The following is a 20,046-nucleotide window of genomic DNA, read 5'->3' as shown; positions in this document are numbered from 1 at the left end:
ATTTGCTGTGCTCATTTTCAGATGAGGAAACTGAAATTCAGAGAAGTGAAGTAATAGTTCAAAGGCTACCCAATGGAAACATGTCATAAATCACTAATTAAAAACCAAAAGAATTTATTAATAAAACATTCCAAGGCCAGTACTAAAGATTTTAGATTAGAGATTAGAAAGATGTTTCCATAAATACCCCAGAGAGAATGTGTTCCTTTATATAATCTCATTTGTGTATAATTTTTTTGCGTGCTCTGATTTTCTTTTCTGAGGTCTGCAGAACCAAAAAATTTAAGACACATCTCACAAAGTATACCGGAAAAGAAAAGCAATGATAAAAGGAACACATCTTGGAAACATTCACTCCTACAGACCAGTACTTTTATTTCTGAAAGTTTCTACATGGTGAATATCCTGCCCTGGTCACCCTGGTTTAAAAAAAAAAAAAATCTCTCAGCTCTTAACATGCTCAGTGTTTAGGGGAGTGGGTGGGTGGGGAGCAATGTAGAGACTCAAAATGCAGATAATTCAACACCTACTCCTAGCTGCCATTGGAATGTGCTTTGTGTATATGCTGAACATGGGTACGTCCTGTCTTTTGAAAAGCAGCTTCAGGCAAAATTATCAGGTCATGCAGGCAACTATCTGACCCATCTTAGGAAGACAATAAGCTGCACAAAGGCCAGGGTGATCCAAATGATATTCTAAAAAACTCTCCAGATTCATGTCTCTATGACCTAATTCAGAGGCTGCCGGCACACTGTCCATCACACACAGAAAGTAGCAACTCCCATCCCAAACACCAGCACAGCTCTGCCCTGAAATCCAATCTAAAAGATATCCTGCTCAGCCAGAGTGATGCCAGCACTGTGCTCTCAATACTTTGTGGGCTCTGGGGAAGGTGACGGTCTTCATATTTCATCACTGAGAAGAATGGGCACTGCTTCCACATAGTGCCAGCCTCTGAGAAGGAACTGACACTGGCACATCCACCCATTCTACCTCCTTACCTAGTAAGAGTAAGAATCAGTCGCTCACATGTGCCCAGCTCTTTGCAACCCCATGGACTGTAGCCTGCTAGGCTCCTCTTCCAGGGAATTCTCCAGCAAGAATACTGGAGTGGGTGGCCATTTCCTTCTCCAGGGGATCTTACCGACCCAGGGATCGAACCCCGGGTTTCCTGCATTGCAGGCAGATTGTTTACATTCTAAGCCACCAGGGAAGCGGTTTCCAAATCCCCTGTGTAGCAGCTCCCAACGACAAAGCTTCTGTTCTTAAAAAGTCTACCAGTTTCCCAGGGAGTTTGATACCAAGCAGTAGAAATATGTCAGACCTCAAAGAACGGCGTGCATCTTTTACTGACATGAAACGCAGGAAGTACAACTTGTATGTTAACATGAGCACATGTACACACACACAATCCCCCACAAACACTCAGAATGAAGCCACTGGGGCAGTTCTTATCCCTGCATACTTTTCCCAAGGGGATTTGGATATACCAGTGCTTTACAGAATGTTTCATTTGAATCACTAAAGCTATATTAGTTCCTATTTCTTTTTGATTGTTTTTCCCAGTTTCACTGAGAATGTAATTGACATATGTCCCAGGCAGCACTAGTGGTAAAGAACCCTCCTGCCAATGCAAGACATAAGAGATGCGGGTTCAATCCCTGGGTCAGGAAGATCCCCTGGAGGAGGGCATGGCTACCCACTCCAGTATTCTTGCCTGGGAAATCCCATGGACAGAGCAGCCTGGTCCATGGGGTTGCAAAGAGTCAGACATGATGGAGTGACTAAGCTTACTAATTGACACACAACACTGTAAAAGCTTAAGGTGCTTAATTATATGACTTAAATGGTAAAATGATTACTACAATAGGTATAATTAAAAGTGCCTATTTCTTAAATAAAAAGAGTGTTCCTAGGAAAGCAATGAAAGAAATGAGGGTAAAAACATTCACTTGTGAATGTTAAAATATCTGCAAACATCTTCTTCTATCCACTCATAGTTCAAAATCTCACCAACTTTTTATAACCCCTTGCCTGAAACTCCTACTGTAAACAAAAATGACACATCGAGAGTCTCTGTCTTCACTTGCACAAAAAATCATGGGCAGAGGGGAAAGGAATGGGCCCCTGCAGAATTATATCTTTCCTTGTCTGCCCTCTCAAATGCTTGGTTCCTTCTGTGTAAATGTTCCACACTATTAGACCTCATCACTGCTAGGCCTCAGCATTAGATGTTAAATAATTTTTCCCAACCCTCAAAGTCATGGGTCAGTTTAGACAAGTGTGGAAAAAGCATGTCTGGCAGCACTGCAGACGTCGCTGGGTGTGAGGCATTGAGTGTAAGTTCAAAACTAGACATAAAACTCTCCAGTGCTAATAAACAAATAAGAAATGACAGAATTCAAATATTCCCATTCTTCTAGCCTAATAAATTAACGGACCTAGACAATGATCATCAATGGCAGCTGACATTGCAAAAAGAGAGGCTAGCAGACCAGAAGGTACCTTTGAATGGAAGTACAAACATCACTTACAAAGTCTTCTTGCCAAAAAGTTGATTCTGAATTGAATCTAGTTCCCAGCTCTAGCAAGTCACAACAACAACAGGGGACAGAACACGGTGGCCACAACCCCTGGGATGCAGTCATCAACAGACTGTAAGAACCCTGAAGCTCTGCGCTCCAAGGATGGCCCAAGGACTGACCAGTGCTAGTCCACACACCATATATTACTCATCTGTAATGAGATAAGGAACTTAAGCTGGAATGTAAATCATCTCACGGCTTCCTTCATCTAGAAAGCCTTGCTATGAAAAAAAATAACAGCTCAACTAAAGAGTGTGCTTAGTGACACACTGCATTTACTGGCACATGATTTTCGTCTCATCACAGATTGAAAACAAGCAGCTAATGGTCTGGCATTTTAAGTGCCACTGCTCTACAGGACGTGAACCAATTTCTTGTTCTCCCCCAGCTTTATTAGATAGGATTGACAGATAATATTGTAACTATAGTACATGACAATTTGATACATTTATACATTACAAAATGATCACCACCAAAGTATTAGTTCCACTTGGTTACATAATTACTATTTTGTGTATATGTGCGTGTATATGTGTGTATGTGTGGTGAGAACATTTCAGATCTTTCTTAGCAACTTGCAAGCATATAATACATTATTAGCGATACTCATCATGTTGCACCTTTGATCCTCAAAACTTATTCACCTTATAACTAGAAGTGTGAACCCTCTGACCAGTATTTCCCCATTTCCCCTACCCGCCAGCCCCTAGAAACCACCATTCTTCTCTTTGTTTCTGAGTTCAGATTTTTAGAAGTGATATATAACATGAATCCATTTCTTCAGTAAATAAATTATAAGTAAAAATGACAAGAGGGCCAATCTATATATTTAAAAATATTTAAGAGATTTATCAACCAATTACTCTTAAAAGATGGACTTAATTTAGATCCTGATTTGAATGAACTATAAAAAATAAAGTTTATAATCTAATCAGGGAAATTGGATAATACTAATCAAGTTTACACAATATTATCAAATATAAAAATAACATCAAGTACTGGGTATTTGATAATATTTCTTAATTAATGCTAATTTGAAAAATGATAGTCATATTGTGTTTGTTTCTTAAAGAGTCCTTATCATTTACAGATGCATATTGAAATGGTGACTAATTATTTTTCAGGGATTTACTTTAAAAAAATCTGTGGCAGGGAAGAGAAGTAGCTACAATAAGACTGGCCATTCATTGATAACTACTGAAATTGGAGCTTCACTACAGTATTCCCTCTAGTTTTGTATATATTTGAAATTTTCCATATTAAATGTTAGAAAACAACAACTTTGCAGCAGCATCTGGCCTAGATCTTCTTGTAGCCCTACTCTTCCATACATCCCAACACCACGCTTCTGCTTTATTTTTTCCCTTCATATAAGAACCATTTCTACCTGTTACGTAACTCAACATTTTTGAGTGGGATGTGGACTACCAATAAAAGCCAACAACAGTCCAATTCCAACATGTTTACCATCTTAAGCAAGAGGCAAGAACTAACCAAAATGCTTCTGTGAATCTCACATACGCAGCTACTCAATAAGGCTAATGTTCAGAACAAATGACTTACTCACCCTTGTGAAAATAACAGCCCAGGGAGTGGGTTTTCTTGGGCACTAAACTACTTTCTGACATGATTCGGAACCATATCTTTCTTTATGACAAAAACATAAATCCATCAGTTAACAAGAGTTTGAAGGAAAGGGGACTGATTTGCATCAGGTCCATAAGAAGGCTGAATTTTGCCTTTTCACGAATGGAAGAATTCTTACAGTCATGGGAAATAGGAAATGAAAGGAGGAAATAATTTAGTGAGGAAGCCTGATATGTTTCCTGATTCTTCAATGGTGACAATGTTTCAAGGAGAGGCCCAAATGCAAATAAGCACCTGGATCAATCCAAGATTAAATTAGATCCTCTTGTCTAGAATTCGGCCAAATGTTCACCAACATAATGTCAGAACTGTTGACCAAAAAAAAGAAGGAAAACCTGACTTGCATATTCTTATAAGATTCTTGAAAGGCTTTCAAAAGTTTAAAAATAAAAGATTATTTTTTTATTTGAGGTTTATTTATTTCCTGGGAAATTAGCAGAGCAGACAAAGTACCTGGTATTTGTTTGTTTCTGCATTTTTGCTTTTTTATTAACTTTGGTTGTGTGATTTATCCCATGGGAATAAGAGATATTAGGTAATTTGAACATTTTTAACGACAAGCAGAAAAATAACTATTATCTGTTTAAACTATTCCTTATTTAAAGAAGTTTTTATTTTTATAGGCTGTGAATGAATATAAAGCAACCACAATTTCTTAGAGTTTATTGCCAATCAGTTAACTAGAGGTTAATGTGTAAGGGTGCAAGGGTATAGGAATTCTACCAAAGCTTCGCCTAAATTAAGATAAAGTATGTTTTGGCCCACTTTCCCAGATGTTCAATAGTTTAAGATCTCTCTTAAACTACTGAAAGCCAACTCTCGTTAAAATAAAAATGGGATCATTAAAGGCAAATGAAAAAACTACAACGATTTTCAACTTCTCAAAAGAAATAGGGCACAGAAGAAAAACGACACATAAGAATCCCTTTGTACTGACTGAGCACTATGTTGCTGCAAGGCATGAAGCCAAAGGATGGGAACGCTCAGCCGGAAAGTGAAGGCAATGGCTCTTTTCAAGGGTGGACAACCTGAGTCAGTCCAGCCCCAGATCACACAAGCGAGGCCTGTCCACCGGCGTCCAGAGAGAAGAGCAACGACTGATGAAATGAGTCCTGGGGTATGGGAATAACGTGGGAAGGAGAGGTTTCTTGGTCCAGAGCAGATGTGTTGTGTTTCACTCAGCATCTCTTCCTCCTTTTGCTACCCTAACTCCTCTTAGAAAAGAGGAAACCATTTCACACCCCTCAGTCCTGGCCAGCCTACTTGCCCCATTTCTTCGGCCACAGTGAGGGGCATGTGACAGGAGCAGTGCCAGAGTTCTCTCTGAGATCTGATGTGTGGAAGCTGGGAAAGAGTTTCTCTCTTTACCTGTGAGATCATGAGATAAAAGGCAGTATGACTTGGAATTACCGGTGGTCATCCTGTCTACCTGATCATAACCAAACTCTTACTCTGACAAGGCAATTAAAGCCCATTTCCAAAATACCCAAACAACCTAACCACAAAGAGTCCCAACTCTCCGGGTATCTCTTTGCAATACTGCCAATGAAAGTGGTTTTCAGACTAGTGCTTCCATTTCCTGAAATATAAATTCTTTTCACAAAGGTTCTTGGGGGGTGGCGGGGGGAAGGTTCCTCAGGAAGGAGACAAAGCCATTTGCCAGATCTGCCAGTAAAAAAATGCAAACTTTTTTGGAGGAATTGGCAGGGCGTGGGGGCCAATATTAATTATAAATAATCTGGGGGAAGGGAAAATTGAAAAATACAAATCTTATCTGCATGTCTCCTTTAGGTATATATAACCAGACCTTCCCTGGTGGCTCAGACAGTAAAGCATCTGTCCACAATGCGTGAGACCTGGGTTTGATTCCTGGGTCGGGAAGATCCACTGGAGAAGAAAATGGCAATCCACTCCAGTACTATTGCCTGGAAAATCCCATGGACAGAGGAGCCTGGTAGGCTACAGTCCATGGGGTCGCAAAGAGTCAGACACGACTGAGCAACTTCACTTTAACCAGACCTCACAAACAAAGTAAATTTCCATTAAGATTATAATTTAAAAATTTTTGAAGTTCAAGTTTGCTTCCTATGTTTCTGAAAGTAATTATGTTCAAGATGAGAAAGTGGAGATTTTGATAGCCAGATAGCAATGATATTGTCTTGTATATATACAATTGTATATGCTGTATACTGTAGATAAATCCGTCAGGTATTATACTAGGAACTTGAAATGTATCCTCTCATTCAATCTTAGGAAACTCAGAGAGGTGAATATTACAACCTCATTTTACAAGTGAGGAAACTGAGGCTCAGCCAGGTCAAGCCACTTGTCTGAGATTCCTGCCTAGTAGGTGATGGAGCCAGAATCTGACCCCAGGCATGTCTGTATCCACACTTCCAAGCCTCCCTGAAAACACAGCCAACAGTTATTAGAGTTCATTGAAAATGACTCCTTGGTCCTTCAAATATAATCCCACAAGCAATACCACTCTACCCAGCTACCCACAACCAGGCTCAAATAGGAAGCAGTGTGAAGTAATTATAACGTATACCCCAGCCGCTGGCTCTGGGTTTTTATGACTGAACTGCCAAATCGCTCCTAGCCAACTCTTCAGGAAATGTGCAGACACTTTCTCAGATTCCAGCTAAAACATCAACTATGTGGCCCTGGGGAGGACAGAGCTCATAGGGTGGTAATGGGATATAAAATTTTCAAACTTGAGGTCAGTGGCCTCAACTCTGGGGTGTGAGGCAGCAGTAGTCCACGAAAGATTAAAAACCAGGTGTCGACTTGAAGGTTGCATCTCAAGTCCTTCCCTGAAAGGTACTTGTTCATGTTGCCTTGGACATTAACCCCAACAGTAAAGGGAGAAATATAGCTCACATGTAGTTCTGCCTAGAATCACTGGAAGAAGATAATAGTATCAACAGGCTTGAGACAGGGTGTTCATTCTGAGAATTCGGCATTAGGTCCAATTCAAACACAGCTGATGCTCAATAAATCGTTGTCACTTGGAGTAGGCAAGTGTTCTACAAAATTGGTGGGATAGATGATACAGAAGAATTTAAGATTGTTTTTTCTTCTTCACAGGCACACTTATTTCATGGAATCTAAATGTATAAACTGGTAGTGTAGATAGTTGAATCAAGATGAGTTACAAGATAAGAGTCTGAGCTTATAGACCTAGAATTGCCAGGGTTCATCCCAGGACTAATTGCTAATTATCAGTGTGCCTGTGGGGACGGGAGGATTACACCCATGAGACTCCCAGAGGAGCCTCCCATTTCTCTTTCTCCCATCCCCTTACTAGCAACCACCTCCCTTAAAAAGCCCCACCCCACTCAACCTCACCTAATCTGGAGGCTTTCACTGACAGCAGGGTAGGACTAGGGAGCTAAAACCCCAGTGCCCAGCCTGCCATAAAGGCTGCCCACAGACTGATCACCCTGCCTAAGGCCAAATAAACAAGAACAGGAAAAATGTCCATGCCCACGCAATGCAGGCATTTTGCTCATTTGCAGTACAGTTGAGGACTTACAGATAACAGTCACCCTCTCTAGGGTATGAAAACAAACAAGAAGCATAATCTCCTACCCAACAACATCATTTTTCATTTGTGTCTACTCAGTCGTGTCTGACTCTCTGAAACCCCATAGGCTGTAGCCTGCCAGGTTCCTCTGTCCATGGGATTTTATAGGTGAGAATATTGAAGTGGGTTGTCATTCCCTTCTTCAGGGGATCTTCCCAACCCAGAAATGGCAGGAGGATTCTTTACCACTAGCACCATCTGGGAAGCCCAACAACATACTTCTACTTAAATCCCCTATGCTATGGTATGGCTATGCTTCCACACCTATGAAGTTAAGAAGAAAAAATTAGTACCCTGAACACTTTTAATGAAACTTCTCTGGGCCTCAGTTTAAGCATCTATAAATTTCTAAAGTTGGTCCCACTATAAATATTTTGTAATGTTTTGTGAAGGTGGATGGCCTGACAATGGAGGAAAATCTGAATCGTGAAAAAAAAAAAATCTACAAATAAGAAGAGTCTTTAAAAGCTACTCAGCAAAGGTACCAACCTATTAAGGTCTGATTATATGATAGTATAAATTAGCAGTGAATGGGCAGCAGAAATGGCAGACAATGAACCATTATCTATGAGGCAAGGGAGATGTGCCGAGCAACATGGCACCATATATATAGGTTCGTAATAAATGATGGATTAACCTGCTTTTCCACTACATTCCTTTGAATGTTTTTACAGGAATGTTTTCTGACATCCAAGTATCTTTCTTTCGTGTCCTGACTCCCCTCCAAAAGCCCTCAGTCTCCTGAAGAGCCTGGTACCAGCGTTGCCAGGAGTCGTCATCAGGATCTGTTAGACGCCGGCACCTGCTCTGTCTAGCCCAGATCCACTGGCTGACGGAACTCCACTATAGAACTTTCTCTGAACTCTCTCCTCTGGCCTCCCTCAATCCTTCTCCTTCCCTCTCCTAACAAAAACATTATCCCTGGTTTTCTTTTTGGACACCCCAAGACCCTCAAGTAAAAAATGAACATTTTATTAAGAATTTCTTTTTCTTAATGTTTTAACCCTCATTTGATCTTTATCATCCCTATTTAGTACGTAGTTCAGCTTACAAAGTTACAAGAAAAAAAAAAGATGAGATGACAATGAAAGAGGAAAACAAGGGGGAAATTGTGATGAGAAAGAAGGCAAAGAGGAAGAGGATGGAGGCAAAGGAGAAGAAACAGAAAAACAAAACAAAAACCTGTCTGTCTCTGGAATACATTTCTTTATTAACAGAGATATTACTATGCTTCAGTTCAAAACCGCGAACTTGACAGCAGACATAATGAGTCCATAGGGCCGACATAAATCCTATGTCCCAACACCAACACCACAGAGTGCTTGTACTATATTTGGACTTAAATGTGTTTGGATACTTATATTTGAATGTAAGTATGACTGATGGTCTAGGAATTCACAACCCTTCAAAACACTGAACCAAATCACTTGTCTAATGGAGCAGTTCCCCCACTCTGGGCCTGCTTGCCGTCTGGAATACATCTTTGGCTGGGAATGGCAGAGATAGTGAATTTTCCTCTCTCCCTTCCCCTCAGAGGGGACTGAATAAATAGACTCAGTGATAACTTCAGCAACAACAACAAAAAAAAAGCCACTTGAGAAAGTGGTAAAGTCACAGGAACTTAAGACCAGGATTTGACATAATAGAGTTTTGGATCCATAATCCAAACTTGACTGTATTCCTAATCCAATTTTATTCTATGAACAATGTAGCTATTCCATTAATGCAAAAAAATAAAAATAAAATAGAGTTCAGCTCACTATCATATCAGTTCTATTGACAACTGTACATCTATTTTTGTTTATTAATTATAATCCTAGATTCCAAAAAAAAAGTGTTTCAGATATATAAAAGAGGGCTATTAACAGAAATTTAAAGTAAAATTCCATATAGAAGGAAGATAAAACATATCAGATACCTAAATTAACAAAATTAAGTGATTGTGCATTAAATTTGTCCTTGAGTTTCTTAGAGGCTAAAGGAAATAGGGTGGGGAGGGGGAATTAGGAGTTTCATAACTTGCCAGATTTTTAGGAACTATAGTCTTATTCCTGGGATTTGCAAATTCTTTAAATGCAGAAGTGTAGCCAAAGTAAGAGCAAAGCCCTTAACATTAATCTGAAAGAGCACAGAGATATATTATTTATGTAGCATTCTGAGGTCACAGTAAACAAAACACAAGGAAGCAACTGTGATGGGAAACTAAGTGAATCAGATCAAGTTAGAACTGAAACATTTGATTAGACTTCTCACAAACCTGCTGCCTCACTGTGGTAGCTACTCTCCAAAGATTGTGCCCCTTAATTCCTCCTCTCCCTGTAGACACAGGCTGCCCCTCGCCTCCATCAAGAGGCAGAGCTTATTAGTCCACGCCCTTGAATCTGAGCAAGGTCTGTGACTTGCATGGAATTTCAGACAAGACTGTCTGAAGAAAGTCTGGTAGCTTCCACTTTTGTTTTCTTGGTATCCTCAGCTGCCTTGTACAAAGTCTGGCGATGCTGCTGGATGGTCCACGGGGAAAGGGAGACAATCTGAGACTATATGGAGGAGAACCAAGAAACCCAGCCAACCCTGATAACATATGAACTCATTCAGGCCCTTCCAGCCAGCTTTTAGCCATTCATCTCAGTCTGTGGTCAACTGGTGGGGTTAAAACATATGACCAGAGATGAAGAGGCTATTGTTCACCATCCAGCCCCAACAGACACTTAACCTGAACAAAATCTGGTAGCTGCACCTGGGGCTCAGTTTCCCCATTTGCAAAAACACACTCAGTGGCCTATCCCCAGGGGCCGGCCGAGGCAGGAGATCACATAGGAGAGAGCTTTGAAATCTGGAAGGCTCCCAGCAGAGTCAGACAAGTCGCTCTTTGCTTCTTTTATCCCTTCCTCTGTCCATCCATTTAGCTCAACCACACCAAAGTAAACAGGACTGCAGGCACCAGTCCACAATCACAGAACCAGAAACACACGTGGAGAAGTCATCTTACTCATTTCAGACCCAACAGACATTGTGGGAAGCAGAGACAAGACTCCCCACTGCATCCTGTCCAAATTCCTGGCCTGCAGGATCATAAGAAATAATAAAATTGTTGTTGTTTTAAGCCACTAAGTTTGGGCAATTGGTTACGTAGCAATAAGATAACCAAAACACAAATAAAATAGCTTATTTCCTTATAGTAAAGAGACTAGGAATAACTCTCTCTTTAGTTTCTCATTAATAATGTTACAATGTTTTTACATGTAATGTTTCAATGTACATGGAGGTACATGTACACTGGAAGCCTCCTTGCCTTAGCCTCCCATAACCAAATGGTCAAGTACTGCTCATGTTGCCACTTGAGCCTCCTCATCACCACCACCACATCTCCCCGGCCACTGTGCTCTGACCATCATGCACTCTCACCAGGACTCCTATATTAGCCTTCCAAGTCCCCCTGCCTCTAGTCTCCTTACTCGCTATATCATATACCTTTTACACCTCGGCCAGAGTGGCCAAGATCTGATCATCTTGCCATCTTAGAATCCTGTATCACGTCGCCATCCTCAGCTTTCACAACAATCAGACAGTATAACACCATGCGTCCTTCAGTCCCTCTCCCACCCTGGCCTACGGACAGACATGCATGGTGGCTCACCGCACACTTCCAGGGGGCTCTACTTTCATAGCACACTTTGAACTGTGCCCGCGAGCCATGTAGCGCAAACCCTGCCCATTGTACTCAATGTCCCTCAATCACCAGAATATTATATACTTTCTGTGTGTAGTGCAAACCCTGCTCATTGTACTCAATGTCCCTCAATCACCAGAACATTATATACTTTCTGTTTCATGCCTTTTTCACTCAAATTTTTCCTTATTTCTCTCCTGTACTTCCTCCAGGCTCTAATATATATAATTTACCTTACCCAATTAGTCAATGAAAATTGGTCAACCATTCAAAAATTACCTATTGCATACTTAGTATGTGCCTGGTTTCTAGATATCCCTAGTGATAAAACAAACAAAAACTCAGCCTTCAATAAGTTTTCTGTCCTACTAAGGACTCATTTATCACACAGCCCAGAGATTAGCAAACTTTTTCTGTAAAGGGTGAAACAGCAAATAATTCCGTTTTGCCAAGCCCTACCATCTTTATCTCAACTACTCTCACTCTGCCAGTAAGTGTGCAAGCAGACATAGACAACACATAGACAAACGGGCATGGTTGTATTCAATACAATTTTATTTTCAAAACAGGCAGCACGTTCCATCGTTTGCTGGTTCCTGACAGTCATCCACTGCCAAGTCATTTCTGAATAAACCCATTCCCACAACGATACTTCGCTTGTCATGGGAGTGCGTCTGCCTTCAATAAACACTGAGCCTTTCTCCACAGCAATGGCGGAAGATTCTTGGGAAATGAACGTATCACGAGTGTGGACGAAAGGAAGAAACTTATCAGGTATAGGGTTTATTGTAATTGAGAATCATCAAAACACAATGGTTAAGGAGCACTGACTAAGAAGCCAGATTTCCCAGCTCCATCTCTTACTAGTTTATGTCCCTGAAGGAATAACTAAAATCACTGAAAAACTGTATCCCTCAGTTTCCTCATCTGTTAAATGGACAAGTATGTATAATCTTCTTCATAAAGGATCTGTGTGTTGAATGAGTAATACATGAACAATGCAATAGTGAACAATATACCAGAGCTTGCTATTCTTTACCATTATTGCTGCAATTTAATGTAAAAAATTACACTATATTAATGACTCTGAGCTTATAGGCAACCAAGGTGAAAAATGAAATGAAAGAATTAGATAACTCATCATATTGATGAAAACTTAAGAGAGATACAAGTTTCCCCTGGAAAGAGAAACACCTCGTGCAAGTCTATCCTGAGAGAAGTTTCTCACATGGGACATGAGAGCAAGAGATTCTGAATGATGTCATGAGGAATGTCTTCAGTTCAGAACCATGGGCAATGCAGATGAAGGATGCCTGTGATGGTTACCTGACATCCTCAATAAAAGTCAAGATATAATACTAAAATGCATGTGCTATCCAGAGAATCCACAGTTCAGACATGCTATAAGCCCCTCTGTGTTTTATTAGTCTTTGCAGAAATATCAAAGCTTCCTGTTTGACAAAATATTATATTACTACATTATTAATTATACCTGGGATTTGTGAACTAGCATGAAGGAATATTAGGAATTTTAAGTGGAATTTTACCAATGTCTTAGTTCTGCATTTTTGTCCAGAGGAATGAAAACCAAAACCATAACTAAAATTAATGGAGAAAGAAAATTTAATATTAAGAATTTGTCTTTAAAACTTAACCTCTGCATACCTCAGCTCTCACAGCTGTAGAGGGAAGGTAATGAAAGGACTCGCCCTATACAGATAGGGTGAGCACTGAATGTGCCGTCACATGCAGAACACTGAGAACCATGCCTGGCACATAAAAGTCATCTTAACATCACTACCCTGCTACAGATGTTATTATTATTTACTTTCACTTCCTCCTAGACCCCATGCCTTTTCCTACTTTTCTGTTGCCTCCCAGTTTTTTTTAATGCATCTTATTCTCCTAGGAAATATTCAACCCCTCCAGTCTGTGGGCAGTATGTCTCCAGCATTTCACAAAGCTAAATTCAAGGTAGCACTCGATCAAGACTTTTTGAATTAATGAACTCTTTCAATCCCAGCTTCAACAAGTTAGTATTAAAATGCTCATTTCTTGCCACTGATGATTTTACAATCTAATAGGAAAGTCAACAAACTTAACAAACAAACTTAACAAACTTAAAATATCAAACTCCCATGTGTCTGCCATATAACTCAGCCCTCATAAGATTTTTTATTTCAGCTTTCTTTAAAAATTTTCATGAAACAAAATCCTGTTTCTAGAATAGGCCTATTTGTTGGGTTTCTAGACACAAAGAAATTGTTAATACAGTTTATTTCTATTTTAAGAAAACATCTTATTTTCACCTTGGAAATTAAGGCTAAAATTCACAAATTGGTTAGGCTTATTGTTTGGTTTATTGTAGGAAAAAGCAAACAAACTATGTCTGAGTATCCTAATACCAAGTTTTATGTCTCAAATGTTACAAAATGAATCCCAGAAATACTTTGTCTCCTGTCTTGTTTAAAATGTGGAATTGCTGAAACCTTTTATTTAAAAATCTCTCTCTTTTTTCATGGTGTCCCAATACTTTGACTTAATCTACTTAATAAATCAAAGGACAAACCATACCACTGCAGGATTTTTGCCTCATATTTAGCTTTAGCCTATCTGACTTTGGGTGAAGTCTTAAAGTCCTCTTTATAAAGTAAAATGGACTTTATAAAGTCTGCAGAATTTTTTCTGTGTGCCCTGTTAAAGTTCTTTATTTTAATAACAGATTTCTGTGTAATTAATCCCTCAGAGTTTGCTGTCACATAATCTATCCTGTGTATGAACGGTTCCGCGTGTATTTTTTTGGTAATAAGACCCCTGGAAAAAAAATAAACAAATAAAGACCAAAGGAATCAGGCACAAGGGGACAAATTGTGTGAAATACAACCAGTCTTATACACTTATAAACCAGGCAATACAGATAAAAGTGCAATAATCCATCTTATCAGAGATTTGGGGAAAGGGGGTTTTACTCTCAAGAATTTTTCCCTTTGATGGGAAACTGTAATATTTCCTTATCTGGGAGCTAAAGCAATAAGGCAAACATAAATGGTGCATCAGTTCAGTTCAGTCGCTCAATCGTGTCCAACTCTTTGCAACCCCATGAATTGCAGCACGCCAAACCTCCCTGTCCATCACCAACTGCCAGAGATGACTCAAACTCATGTCCATCGAGTCAGTGATGCCATCCAGCCATCTCATCCTCTGTCATCCCCTTCTCCTCCTGCCCCCAATCCCTCCCAGCATCAGAGTCTTTTCCAATGAGTCAACTCTTCACATCAGGTGGCCGAAGTAAAGGAGTTTCAGCTTTAGCATCAGTCCTTCCAAAGAACACCCAGGACTGATCTCCTTTAGGATGGACTGGTTGGACTATTGCTATTCAAGTAGAGCTATGTGTTTTTAAAATTAGATTGTCTCGCACTTTTTGCCTAATCACAGAAGTTAAGAATTTAGCTGAGAAAATTCTTGTGACCTGAAATTCAAACGATAAAGCTAGGATTTTATTATGTCTCATAAAGTCATTTCACACATGTTAAGCTGTGCCCAGGCAAACAAAAATTATTATACATTTATTACTTGAAAACGTTTTTAAAACTTGCAAAATCCTCATTTCAAAATAGAGAGAAATGCAATTTTTGCAGAGTGAATAGGGACCACACTCATTCCATAAAAAAATAAGGATTTCCTGTAAAAACAGAAATTGGCGATTTACTCTAAGAAAACACAGTGAAAGCTGGGAAGAAACTTGAGGATGCTTAAATTTCCACTGTGGAACAACTTCTGCTGCCCAGTGGGAAGAGAGGAAAAAAAAAAAAAAACACCTGCAACAGGATGGGAGGAGAGAAGGACAAGCTAGGACTACATACCCAAAGAGGGGAAAACCATGCAGGTCCCTAGGCAGGGACTCGAGGAAGCTGACAGGAAAGGACTACATATCCCAAGAAGAATACCCAGGCAAATTCTGCGGTCACCTGTCACATCAGAGAAGGACAAGAAGACAGTAACTTGTAGGAGAGCCCAGACAAATGGGTGGCAGACACTGATGAGCTTAAAGCACCTTTTAAATAGAGGAAATATTTAGTGAGGTGCTGAAAGTTGCTGCCACCAACTGGGCATCAGGCAGACTTGGGGATTTCAGATTACTTTCATTTCATAAACTGTACATCAAAATGGCAAATAGGTTTCACTGTAGTCAAAGAGGTTGATTTTGAAGCTGCTAATATTTCAACTAGCCAAAATAGGAGTTTTAAGCAATAACTGGAAAAATGGAACACACGACTGCTCTTCCTGATGATGTATACATCATCAGGGTGTGGTTGTATACGCCACATGCATATGATGCATATGCATATGATGCATATGCATATGCATGTCATGCATATAATGTATACATATGCATGATGTGGTTAAAGACTTATTCATGTGAGATTGTAATAGCAATAAGCAGAGAGAATACATTTTAAAAGCTATTCAAATTTAAGAACAGAGTCAGCATTCGTTTCAAACCTATGGGAAGACCTTTGATAAACAGCAATTATATTTTCCTTCATCAATTTATACTACACATAAATGCACATGGGCACCAACATGCAGGTAGAAGAATGTTGGTAACAGCAAAAACTTTAATATAATCTAAAGAGCCATCATTAGGAAACTGTTCCAGCCATATTACGGGATTCTGTACGCCAAGAGAACACATGAGGTAGATCTCTATGAGTTGATAGAAGGATGCAGGATAAAAGTAAGACAGGTTGGGAACAGTATGTATAGTACATTTCAGACATTAAAAAGGATATACACACATATCTAAGTGATTATATATATATATGAATATATTATATTTGTACATGTATTATGCTATTTCTAGAAAAATACATAAGAAAACAGTCTCTGAGAGGTAGGCAGGAAATATTTTAAACTGTATATCCTTTTAAAGTTTAATTTTTTACCTCAAATATGTATATATATATAATGCATACATTATATACATATAACATTATAAATAACAGAAGATTTATAAAAATAAAAACCTTTATATTATAAAGGTTCATTATTATAGTATATTAATATATAGTCATGCTACAAAGGTTAGTTATAATTATTTGCTAAATTTTTGATATATATGCAAAATCTCAACAACTACATACTAACTAAACACAGAGAAGTGTTTCTTTATAAACTTAAAAAAAATGTAAAACAGAAAAAACAAGTGTTGATGTGAGTAAAAGCATGGACATCCTGTGAAGCAACAAAGCAAGGCTTAGTTTCTGTTTTCACATTGAGTCAGTGCCTCCCGAGGAAACAGGCTGGTTGGTGATAGCCCAGAGAGATGAGACAAATGTCTGGCCAGGCCTAATGTCTCCCTGCAGACCTTCATCCACAGAATTAAACCCTCCACTTCCTATCTCTCCCTAGGAGCAATGCTGTCAAGCTTAGCTTCTAAGATAATATATATATATATATATATATATAGCAGAAATATATTTTTTTAAGGAAAAATGCTAGACTAAATCAGGTCCTTTCGAGAATGGATGAAAATCAGAGTTTCAGTCCATTTACTGAACTTGCCACGGGCCATGCACACAGGGCAAAAAATATCTGCTGTCTGATCAGTATCAAGCTTAATATGATAAGCAAATTTCCTTTCCAACACTTGTTGGAATTCTTGATTTATTTTCCACAAAGACCAAGATGGGACTAAGTTAATCATAACTGTTTCCTGGGGTCAGAAAATCCTGCATATATCACCAAGGTCTAAGTGCTTAGCTCTGACCACTGTGTTGCCCCAGATCTGGACCAGCACTCAAAAACTCATCTGTTCAGTTTACTGGACTTTTTTCTTTCTGTACCTGGGCCATACAGACACAAATTTCACTACATACATATAATTAAAACAACCCATAACAAAAAAGAATATGTGAAAGGTTCAGCCACATATCCAAGTGGACACCATCATTTGATCATTCAGGGCCATGTGGTCAAACTGCATAACTACTCAAAAAAGAACAACAATGCTCCGTAGTGACTTAAATGGGAAGGAAGTCTAAAAAAGAGTGGATATATGTACACGTATAACTGATTCACCTTACTGTCCGACAGAACTGACACGACATTGTAAAACAACTATATCCCAATTAAACAATTAAAATTTTTTAAAAATATTTAAAAGAGCAACAAGTTAACAGAAACCTCTGTGTATTTACTCTCTGGATTCATTACAGAATCCTCCAAAGAGACAAAATGGGTCATTTACAATCCATCCTGCTGCTTCTATGGAGGCTTGAATTTAAACACTCTCAGAGATACTGCTCTTCCAATCTGAACAATTTTAAGGGAAGGGCACTCCCACCCTTCTTTGATTCAGGAAACTGACAATATTTATGCAGTCAACCTGCCTAATTTAAATACTTCCTGCTGAAACATTTTCTGTAATAGGGGCATAGGAGACTGGCGAAATGTTCAACTACATGTGGGTAACACACACACACACACACACACACACACACACACACACACGACTGGTTAAAAACACTCATTCAAAGCCTGCCACAGCAGCATTACTGCCCCCATGAAATAAGGAGCTTCTTAAAACGGCAAAACTAGTTCTCAGAAACACTTGCCCTGCTCTGCTTCCAGTGTAGACATCTAAAGGAAAAACTCAGTCCCTAATTTTAATAAGCGCAACTTCAAGGAGAACCAACTATTAGCTATGTGTCCCCTCTGAATGGCTGTCCTTGGAATTCCTTTCTTTCCTTGCTCCCCTACAAACAGAGCATCCACTAAGATGCCCACCATGCAATTGCTATCCCTACACACAACCGGAATTGGTATGAAGGGAAAGGATGGGCTGCCCCTCTTCTCAGTAGCAGCTCCTCCCCTTCTTCCTCAAAGAACCCTCCTCGCCTCCCCAAATCAGCCTCGACAATGGCCCAAGATTCCTTTTAGCCGTGACCTCTACTCTGGGGCAGAAATCCATTAAAAGTAGAAGCAAGGTGGTTTGGCCAGGAACTGCAGCGAGGACTAGGTAACCCTTGCATCTCTAAGGTGCTCCCAGGAAGTCTTAATAAGAATTCTTCTACTGTCGAGAATCGACCCTGTCAGTTCCTCTGGATCTTGATACTCGGGAAAAGAGGAAGGGGACACCCACACCAAAGCAGCTGGCCCGATCCATTACCCTTTAAGCGCGTCGTGTCCTCCGCCACCTCTTCTCTTGGCCCGGTTGGCTCTGGTTTCCTTCACGTTCCCAGCCTCCAAATTGGTATCCGCCCCATGGCTCGTGTAGGACGCTAAGAGCACGGTAAATCCCAGGGCGACCTCCAGCAGCCCCCCTCGCCGCATGATGCCGAGCGGCCGCGGGCTCCCGCCGCCTCTCGCTGCGCCCCGGGCTGTGTCCGCGGCCGCCGCTGCGCCCTGGAGCGCGCCGCGCCGCCGGGGTCCCGCTCTCCCGCCGCCCGTCCCCCGGGCCGGGCTCCTCCCGCCTTCTCCAGGCGCTGCTCCCACTTCAGGCGGCCCCTGCCAGCTGCAACAGACAAATCGCCGAGGCGGGGGGAGACATTCAGGGCATCAAGATGCTGAAGCCTCAGGGTCCCCATTCCCGAGCCCAACCCGCGCACCGCCTGCGCGTGGCGCAGTTACTTTGGGTAAGTGAAGACCGTTTGGTCCACAGCTGGCTGAAAAGCCCAGGCCCCCGGCGGCATCGGTTCCAGCCAACCCCTTGGCCTCCCGGGCGCCGCCTGAAAAAAGCGCTGCAAATGTCCCCATGTCCTGAGCAGATCTAAACCCCGGGACGAGCTCGCTGGGTGTATTTTTTACTAGCACGAATTGCGCGCAATGCGCGCTCTGACGCCCCAGCTCCCCAGTCTGTCCTCTCCGCCAAGCCGCCGGGCTGGAAGCCCGCCGCGCCATCCCGGGCCGGCTCCGGGCACTGCCACCACCCCTCTGCATCTGACGCCGAGCCCGGCACCAGGAGCCCCGGGCCAGGAAGCTGTCAGGCAGGGGAGGGCCAGCGCCAGCTCTGGACGTTCCGGGACAGCCCCTCACCCCAGTCCCTGTCTCTGCCCTCGGCGCGGCGCAAACGCAAAAGCCTCCGTGGCTGGAGCCCCAGCCGCGGCGGCCGCCCGATCCCTATGGGGACCCTGGCTGCACCCACTAGAGAAGCGGCGGATCCGGCTCCCAAGGCGGCGGCGGCGGCTGTTCCTCGGTCTTGGCCGCGGCAGCCGCTGCCCCACTCCGCCCGCAGCTGTCCCAGCTGTGGCCGCCTGTCTGCCTGCGGCACCCACAGTCTCTGCCGCCGCTCCTGCGGCCCCCTCCTTTCCCCACCTCTTCAAGTATCGTCTGCGCAGCGGTTTCTCGCGAGAGAAATACTTTAAAAAAAAAAAAAAGAAAGAAAAAGAAAATGACACCCCCTCCTACATCCCCCTCATCACCACTCCACCCCTCGGCCCCATCCATCCTCCCTTTCCACTCCCCTTTGCCAGCCACCGCCTCGGCGCGGGGGCCTCTCTCGCTTGCAGGATTGGCGCAATGGGAGGAGGCAGAGGTGATCCGGTCCTGCCCAG

General features: G+C 41.5%; 1 protein-coding gene across 2 annotated transcripts in view; it reads right to left on the bottom strand.

Moving 5' to 3' along the window:
* FBN1 (fibrillin 1) overlaps positions 1–19,796 on the bottom strand; it is a 264,553-nt gene extending 244,757 nt beyond the window's left edge. Inside the window, exons 1-2 of one of the 2 annotated variants that reach the window (XM_061428847.1) lie at positions 19,638–19,796; positions 18,663–19,007 (exon numbers count right to left, since the gene is read on the bottom strand). In XM_061428847.1, coding sequence (XP_061284831.1) covers positions 18,663–18,826 — 164 coding nt within the window. In that variant the 5' untranslated portion in view covers positions 18,827–19,007; positions 19,638–19,796. The remainder of the gene's footprint in view (positions 1–18,662; positions 19,008–19,637) is intronic. The other variant, XM_061428846.1, reaches the window with a different exon arrangement.
* Positions 19,797–20,046: the final 250 nt, after the last annotated feature.

This window comes from Bos javanicus, chromosome 10 (assembly GCF_032452875.1).
Source record: "Bos javanicus breed banteng chromosome 10, ARS-OSU_banteng_1.0, whole genome shotgun sequence".
Taxonomy (NCBI): domain Eukaryota; kingdom Metazoa; phylum Chordata; class Mammalia; order Artiodactyla; family Bovidae; genus Bos; species Bos javanicus.
This window is presented reverse-complemented; position numbering and strand designations above follow the sequence as displayed.